Source organism: Anabrus simplex, chromosome 1 (genome assembly GCF_040414725.1).
Source record: "Anabrus simplex isolate iqAnaSimp1 chromosome 1, ASM4041472v1, whole genome shotgun sequence".
NCBI classification, from domain to species: Eukaryota; Metazoa; Arthropoda; class Insecta; order Orthoptera; family Tettigoniidae; genus Anabrus; species Anabrus simplex.
In genome coordinates this window covers 391,371,159-391,380,745 of record NC_090265.1, presented here as the reverse complement: position 1 = coordinate 391,380,745, position 9,587 = coordinate 391,371,159, and the positions used below count along the sequence as shown (strand labels likewise).

The 9,587-nt window shown below is 41.7% G+C and overlaps 1 protein-coding gene across 1 annotated transcript; it reads right to left on the bottom strand.

Annotated features, from left to right (window-relative positions):
- Positions 1-335: 335 nt before the first annotated feature.
- Positions 336-8,120, bottom strand: LOC136866465 (uncharacterized). Its single transcript, XM_067143458.2, has 2 exons — positions 8,083-8,120; positions 336-846 (listed from the first exon to the last, which is right to left on the bottom strand). Exons 1-2 carry the CDS (start codon positions 8,089-8,091, stop codon positions 430-432), a joined length of 426 nt encoding a protein of 141 aa, XP_066999559.2. The 5' UTR covers positions 8,092-8,120; the 3' UTR covers positions 336-429.
- Between the last annotated feature and the right edge of the window lie 1,467 nt (positions 8,121-9,587).

The window sequence follows — 9,587 nt, the reverse complement described above, 5'->3', positions numbered from 1 at the left end:
TCATAGCGAATTATTTCTTTAACTGTATATTGGATTGAAATTCTAAAATATTTCTGAAAAAATTTTCTTGTTCACTTCTGTTTGGTAGGAGGTAACCAGAAGTGTGTATAAGGGAAAAATTAAATCACTTACCTTTTCTTGTAGGCCATACGACTAGTTAATCAACGATTACCTAAACTTGTACATGACTTGCACAATGCATTCATTAGAGATGGGAATATATACTCTAAGAGGGATTCGTACCATAAAATTCTGAAGAAAAATAGTCAAATTTTGGAAGAAAAGATTCCAAACGTTTATTTTTTAATTTTTACTACAAAACATAGATAGAACAGACGTCTTCTTACACTCAACAATCAAGAAGGGGAAAGTTAGAGAATGAGCTGTTGCCAAATCATCATCGTCTAAGAAGTTCCTGGGGCCGGCTGCTTACTGCTTGTTGATGCTGTAGTAGGTAGAGCCGATGGGGTACTGCACGGGGACCACTCCGCTCACACCACCCAGACCGTTATAGACGAGACCTGGCTGGATGGGAACACCAGCAGGCTGGACAGGAATGGCAGCGGGCTGGTACACGACGGTCTGGCCAACAGGAGAGACGTGGCCCTGAGGGATGAAGACGCTCTGCGCCACGGGAGTGACAGTCTTCACCTGTGCCTGGTTCACTCCCACAACAGGCTGGGGGTAGTTCAGACCACCCAGACTCTTCTGCACCGTGGTGTAAGAGTAACTGCCACCAGCGCCATTGTTGTGTACCACTGTGGAACTGCTGGTGCCATCAGCCAAGGGAACTACAGGCAAGCTGGCAGCACTGGCGGCGGCGATGAACAGGAAGGCGACGGCGAGCTGTTGGCAAGAAAACAACGTTCATTAGTATTTCTCATAAAGGAGTATAGCTATCAATAAACCACATCTCTTTTGCCTGAGGCTTCGTACACAACGATGCACCGCACCTTACCCCTTACTATCGACCCAAGCGTCCGAGTCCTTTGCACCGATGAGGCCACAATGAGACGTGGAGTTAAACCAACATGTGTTATCTCCTAGTCAAGTTGTGCACCTCACCATAATATGTTATAATAATTCCAGTTTAAGCACGTGGTATTTTGGTCTTACCATCTAGAAATATTCTTTGTTAAGTGAGAATGATGACACGTTCAATCATATCCTTGATACAATTATTAATATATATATATATATCCATTTTTATTCATCCACTTCCTTGATTAAATGTTTAGCATAATGGTATTCGGTTCAGAGGTGCTTGGGTTCGATTTCTGGCCGGCTCAAGGATTTCAAATGAGTATAGATAATTCTTCTAGCTCGGGGATTGAGTGTTTTTGTTCCTCTTCACCTATACCCAACATACCACACTAGCAGGCCTCACAGAAACATACAATAGCGAATACATCCATCCATATAGGGATTGCGTCAGGAAGGGCAGCTGGTCGTAAAACTGGACCAAATACTCACGAAGCGCCAATCCCAAGATATTGGAAAAGGTCTAGGGAAAATTATTCATTGTTATTGAACACTTGCTCAAGACTGTCATCAACTCTGAACGGTATAAAGTAGTCAGACACTGAAGTCTCCCTTCATCGCGGACACGAGCACCAGGTAAAACAGACCAGACTCATTCACAGTAGAAAAATACAACTCATGACCGAAATATTCCTTGATCGTTCTTTGTGTGTTGATTAAGTGACGAGTGTTCTCAAGCTCGCGGGTTCAGTCACAAACCAAGTCCGCTAGCCATCTTTCATATCGCATAAGCGCTCGCAAGGCGACTACCTACCGCCCGTCACTTTTTGTTTATTTCCATTAGTTCTGTCCAATTTAGCACCAGAAATGATGGTTGGTTGGATTGGTGGACTCTCAAATAACTTCACAAGCACATTTCTCAACAAAAGACTTTAGAAGACGAGTTACTCGACTCAGTGGTGTGTTCCGAGCTGTCAGCGGAGAGGCAAGGTGGAATGTCGATAGTGAACGAATAAGCTTGAACGGACTTTTTAAAAGAGGGAAGGATCATAGTATGAAAATAAATTTGGAATTCAGGGGGGAAAATTCGGGCAAATACTCGTTTATAAGAAGATAAATTAGGGATGCCCGCCTTTGTGGTGTAGTGGTTAGTGTGATTAGCTGCCATCCCCGGAGGCCCGGGTTCGACTCCCGGCTCTGCCACGAAATTTGAAAAGTGGTGCCAGGGCTGGAACGGGGTCCACTCAGCCTCCGGAGGTCAACTCAGTAGAAATGGGTTCGATTCCCACCTCAGCCATCCGGGAAGTAAATTTCCGTGGTTTCCCACTTCTCATCCAGGCAAATGCCGGGATGGTACCTAACTTAAGACCACGGCCGCTTACTTCCCTCTTCCTTGTCTATCCCTCTCAATATTCCCCCCCCCCGCAAAGCCACAGTTCCGCATAGCAGGTGAGGCCGCCTGGGAGAGGTACTGGTCAACCTCCCCAGTTGTATCCCCCGACCCAGTGTCTGAAGCTTCAGGACACTGCCCTTGAGGCGGTAGAAGTGGGATCCCTCGCTGAGTCCGAGGGAAAAAGACCCTGGACGGTAAACAGATAAAGAAGAAATTAGGGATGGGAATAATTTATGAAGAAAGATGTTTGGTATATTTCCAAATTATTTGAAATCGTCTAAGAAGAGACTAGTTAAGCAACTGATAGGGAATGTGGCACCCGGGCGACAGTCCTAAATGCAGATCAGTGGTGACTGAACTGAATCATTAAATCACAGAATAGTTTAGAAGGAACTCGTACATAAGTATACATATAGAAAATTTATAAAGAAACAAAAAAAAAAAGAAAACTCAAAGAAATAAGTTCATTGGTAGAAAACTACAAAATTAAAAAAAAACATTTTGTAAGAATAAAAATTTAAAAAGTAGACTTTGGGATAGTCTGTTATTTATCGAATCTATGTGAAACTAGAAAATACCATCCGATCCAGATCCCGATCCTCTAGCTTGCCCAGGTGAAGGTGTGAGCGCCTTTTGTCAAAGAGGGCAGAGATATAGCATCCACGCGAACACTCCTTGTCGTTCTTGGCGGCGCATGACAGAATCCTCAATCTCCAGATTATTTCAGCAGTTTACGTAGAGTTTCACATCAGCTGATAGGAGCGCTGACATACAGCAGAGCGACCTGGTACTGAGAACGAAACGTCGACATTGATACATAATTCGCCCAGGGTGGATCAACTCAGTAAAGCAGTACACCGAGCGAGTTGGCCGTGTGATAAGGGGCGCGCAGGTGTGAGCTTGCATTCGAGAGATAGTGGACTGTCGGCAGTCCTGAAAATGGTTTTCCGTGGTTTCCCCACCTTAATTAAGGCTACGGCCGTTTCCTTCTCACCTCGGAGGGTCCATCTGTGTCAGTGCGACTTAAAGCAACTTGTACTTTTTTTAAATGTTTAAAGACGAGACTTCATGGCAATGACGTTCACTCAGTCTACACCAAAAGCGGTCAGACATATTCCACCTAGTGCCGAAGTTATGGGTTGAGGAGACCTTTAACACACAAAGGACCTTCATGACCTGTACAGTGATGGCCCTAATTTGAATAGAGAGTAGCTTCTGATGTTCGAGAACTACCTATCCATTACTCAGGTGGTACTGATAGAAAACATTATTATTTCAGTGAAATGCTTCAGTATTATGTCATAAATCTGGGACAATAAATTAAGCATCATCCCAGCAACTGAACAACCGAAGAAAATAGTTTGCCAGGAATGATCTAGAGAGCTATAACGCTACTCAAATGTAACTGCATGCCCTTAAAATTAAGACATGATTTTTAATGATCTTAGCAAATAACATACGATAAATAAATTAAATTTTGCACTATGTTAATTTCGTGTGGTGGAGTATAGTGTTCTGTGTGAGTTGCAGGGATGTTGGGAACAGCAAAAATACCCATCCCCCGGGCCATTGGGATTAATCAATGTAGGTTAAAATCCCCGACCCGGCCGGGAATAGAACCCTGGACTCTCTGAACCGAAGGTCAGTATGCTGACCATTCAGCCAACGAGTCGGAAAATTTTGCACTAATAACAAATGATATCGTCGTTTAAGATCTATTAACAGATGATGACTTCATCTTTCCCCAGAACTATAGCGATACAACAAAGATTGGCAATGTTCTAAACTATGTTTTAAAAATATAGACTCTAAAAGTTCTAAAGACTATTTCAGTGACTGAAAGATTTCAACATATTTTATCATCTATTATGCCTTGAGCACACATCCTGTTAGAGCGGTTCATAAATTAATGAAAATTAATGTTATATTGAAGATGCAAGGACACGAATTCCCGTGTTCTATTTTTGGAAATACTGTACAGTTTAGAATGAGGCAACAGCATTCTCTTTAACACGAACACGCAACATCTCTAATTCGGCTTACATAACGTCAGCATCAAATAGGTTATAGTGACCACCTCTACACCTGACAAATAACCTAGTACTCATTTATGTTTCAGGCTGAGAGTATTCGAGGGCTGCGTGCCTGATTAGAAATGGAAGACTCTGGCGAGGTATCGAAGCCATTTCATTTCGGTCGAACCAAGCAGGTCTTTATCATCATAACTAGATAACTTCCTCTCTTTATAACCACTCTATATATGTTTTAGGGAAATACCTATAATAATAATAATAATAATAATAATAATAATAATAATAATAATAATAATAATAATAATAATAATAATAATAATAATAATAATAATAATAATAATAAAGCTAAAGATCGAGAACGTTGTCTGCGTGTGCGGACTGTGTAGGTGAAAGTTACGTCGGCAGCCATAAATGGTTTTTCACAAAACAAATAAATCCGTGGAACATTGACGTGCCGAGACGACTGCTACCCAGCTAGTTGTTCTGCAGATATTGCAGTGTAACATGATTAGTATGACATCCTTTGCTATATTGCTTGGCATTCATGATTGGGTCCGCCACCTCTCACTCCAGTCAGCTCCTCGGTTGGTCTAACGTAGTACAACGACTACCGTCCCAGTCCTCAGACCTGAATCAACGTCTTTGCACTGACCAGGTATGAAAATGGATATCTACCTTTACACCACGTGGGTAGTTTAATGCTTCTCATAGTTTCTCACATTCAAATCAGGTGAACGCCATACCTCAACAGCTGGGGTTAGTATTAAGGCTACAGCCGCTACGTTCCCAATCCTGGTTCTTTCGTACTTCAGCACTGTCTAAAACTATCATTTTTTCAGTCGCTACATGCTGCTGACACATGAGCAGTAAACAAGAGTGATCAGCGAAGAACTGATCCATTTAGAGATGGGGTGCTACAGAAGGATGCTACGCATTCTATGGACTACACATAGCACTGTGTATCCAACCCTTTCACCGTTTCTCTACGAAGTCGGGTATGAAATTATATGAATCTTCGTAGCGAGTTTCTACGACCGGATGTCCTTCCTGACGTCGATCTCATCAGATGAGTTAATGAGATGAACTGAATAACGTGATATATGAGAGCAGGGAGCAGAAAGTGAAACTCGGTGCCGGCACATAGCCTACTTCTGTCGAATAGCACCAAGGGTTTACACCAAGCTTAACCTCCCAATGCGACGAACGAATCACCGCCAACAGCGTTATGTGCCCTCACTGCGAAGAGGTTTGGAATTGAATCCAGGCTTTTGGCAAGCAATCAAGTGATTAGACATTGTATACCACCACCTCTCTTACCCTGCCAACCAACATTCAGATGGTGCAAAAGCTTTTCGACCAAAGGAAATCGAACCAGCTTGAACCCTAACATAACGGTTACAGCTATTAGCTGCCGTCCTCGGTGGCCCGGGTTCGATTTCTGGTACTGTCAGAAATGTAAGAATGTCAGGAGGGCTTGTATATGGTTAAAATGGAACATGCAGCTCACTTCCACTGAGCTGGACCACCTCGGGATGAGGACACGAGTATATACCTGCTTGCTTGTTGCTTGTTGTTTAAATGGACCTAACATCTAGGTCATCAGCCCTACTTGTTATCACGATGTCAGCCACATAGAGTTGAAACCTTAACGATCATGGCCAAGAGGCGGGCACGGACAACGCATGCCAGTAATGACTCCATACTGAAAGAACTCGGAATTTTAGCCCGACTGTCGTCTAGAATCCAACAACAAGCACTAAGATTCTTCGGTTATGTGTTGAGAGCCAACTTACTGAGGGCACTTTGGAAGGTTTGATTGTCGGCTCCTGACCCTTATTTTGACGTTCTTTTCGCCATCAGATCGCCTCAGTTTAGCCAGCACCAGAAGTCCTAGTTGCGGGTTCAAGCAGATGCAGGCGAGTTGGACCATCCGAGATGTACTGTTTTTCAGGATAGACATTTCATGCGTTCACTGGACTCCTTTATATGCGTCTTCATAAACGCAAGAAATATATGGATTTGGCCAGCTTCAAAATAAAAGTAACTATTATTGGCCGAGAGTCACGCGCTCGACCGTAGACACAAGAATTTAATTCAGCATGGAGCCAGCACATGAAGACGTACCCAAGGAAATAATAGGTGGTCAGGGTAGCTTGTGATATAGTTCTAAATTTACGACTCCCTTATTCAATACTGACCGAGCTCGATAGCTGCAGTGCGGCCAATATCCAGTAAGCGGGAGATAGTGGGTTCGAGCCCCACTGTCGGCAGCCCTGAAGATGGTTTGCCGTGGTTTCCCATTCTCACGCCAGGCAAATGACGGGGCTGAACCTTAATTAAGGCCACGGCTGCTTCCTTCCAATTCCTAGGCCTTTCCTATCCCATCGTCGCCGTAAGACATATCTGTGTCGGTGCACGTAAAGCAAATAGCAAAATAGTATTCAATACTGGAAGTCAAAAACGTTAGCAGGTTGATAAGCGTTTGCAATCTGTACTCAAAATTATGGGATTGAACTTCATAAATCGGATAGCATGAGTGCATAAGAGCAAGAACGTGTGTTATTAGCACGTGGAATGAATCCTCTCAGGATAAAATTCTGACCAGGCGAGTTGGCCGTGCAGTTAGGGACGTGCAGCTGTGTGCTTGTATCCGGGGGACAGTGGGGTCGAACCCCACTGTTGGCAGCTATGAAGATGGTTTACCGTGGTTTCTCATTTTCACACCAGGCAAATGCGGAGGCTGCACCTTAATTAAGGTCATGGCAGCTTCATTCTCTTTCCAATCGCATCGTTGCCACGTGCGACGTAAAGGTAAAAAAGTATTATTGCTATTGCTTGCAGTTGTTCTAGGATGATGCGCAGATCATCTTGTTGTAAGTAAAGCCGGGCTGAGTGGCTCAGGCGGTTGAGACACTGGCCTTCTGACTCCAACTTGGCAGGTTCGATCCTGGCTCAGTCCGGTGGTATTCGAAGGTGCTCAAATACGTCAACCTCGTGTCGGTAGATTTACTAACACGTAAAAGAACTCCTGCGGGAGTCTTCGAAAACCTTCAAAAGTAGTTAGTAGGACTTAAAATCAGTAGCATTATTATTATTAGTTGTAAGTATTTTTACGGATTATAGTGATTTCCCATTTCGCCCCCAAAAATGGTGGAGCCATTCTCTAACAAAGGCCTTCCTAGTTCCGGTCCCCTCTTTTCCCACTGTTAACGAAGACCTTCAGAAGTTAATGAAGTGTTAATAATTGATTAACAAAAAAAGACCGTTTTACGGGGTAGGTGATAAAGAGGTTGTAGCCTCTTTTAAATGGAATCCGATCCACAGGTATATGAAATCTGACTTAAAAATCACGCAATCAGTGGCCGGGATTCGTACTGTGGCAACTTTGTGAGACGCGAGTAAAGATGTAATTCGGCTATCACGCTTTTATTATTATTATTATTATTATTATTATTATTATTATTATTATTATTATTATAATTATTCAAAGAACTTGTGGATAGAACCATAGAACCTTGGCCTCAACATCCTGAGAAAGCCTCCAGAGAGGTACTGTTATTATATTTTATAAGAAATAACCCCTTTCTTTGGAAGAAAGGTGTTAGTTAAATGAATACAGAATATTTACTGAAGTTCGATCAAAAGTGTTAGCGGTTCCCCGTCCCTTATACTTACCATCTGCATCTTGGAGCGGTTGTTGTTGGTGCTGTGGTGAGCGAGCTGGAAGAAGCTGTGTCCTCTGGGGCTGATGTCGGGGTTTATATATCCCTCAGAGTGCGTACCAAGGTCATCCTCAGCCAGCCACCTGTACTGCGTCTTCTCCTGGCAACACACTGGTTTTGCTGTCCAGCCAGATGCCACAAACCGTGAACCTTTGTTATTCACAAGTTACAGGTATAACTTGAACATTTTCCACAAATATTTTTGAAATAAATTCTAAAACTTCCATCAGAGATGTTTTGATTCATCGTCAACGCATCTTAAAATGATCTCAATAATGTACCAATAGTCTGATCATTAACACTATACAAGATCTGATGATTTGTCCACCAGGTGTGAGTAGTAAAAACGTAAACGTCTCGATCTTCTCAATAAATTACAAACAGAAAACAAAAGCAAGTTTTACATGACTACTGATGTTACCATAACAACGGAACCTCACGTGCCTTTTCATTTTTTAAAAATCCAAACAATGTATGATACAAACATGTCTGAAGATTTCACCTTTGTGACAACCACAGATCTTTTAGGCTATGTTATAAAGTGAATACTTTAATAACAGACTGGAATGCAACATTCATTTTTATCCGCTCAATATCCCAAATAATTCACTAAATATTCCTTCACAGAAAATCTTTATACTACGTATCTCCGATGTGCAAAATGATTGTTCATAATTCATCGGATATTATGAAGCAAATGATAATTTTAGCAGAAAAGAAAGGAAAAATCTTAAAATGGATGTTAATGAGTATATAAGTTTGTGTTATTCTCTACTCGAAATGGCTGGCGATGTAAATAATTTTTCACTGTGATATGAATACCATACCATGAACGTTAGTACTTTGTACCTTACATATTTATTCAAAAGTGTAAACATTTGTGTATAAAAATCCATGCCAGGTACGGTAGGTACTCAATATTTAAAAAACTCAAATGTAAGTTGGAAGTAAGAAAGTAAGAAAATTTACACTGCCTTCTAAAAATCGTTAGACATGGAAGGCCTTCAGTGACGTGACGGTTGGAAAGGACTGAGATTGGAAAGATAACGACCATAACCCCAGCATTTGCCTGGTGTGAAAATGGGGGAACAGCGGAAAACCATTTTCAGGGCTGCCACTGGTGGGATTCGAACCCACCATCTCCCGAATGCAAGCTCACAGCTACGCGACCCTAGACATATTGTTAAGTAAACAGTAATTTTAGCAGAAATGAAAGCACAATAGTAACTGTGGATGTTTATTTGTATTTAAGTAAGTTATGAAGGCTACTGAGTAATATTTTCAGTATTAGTATTTATTTCCAAAGTATTTGGCTAAAAAGAATAGTTTCATTTTGAATATTTTTGTACATATGGGAAAAAATATTGATATTTTCTAGAATTTATTGTTCATATTAATTATCTGTTCATTTTATATTTCTTCCCGTTCAATTGCATATTATACGAGATTGAATTAAGG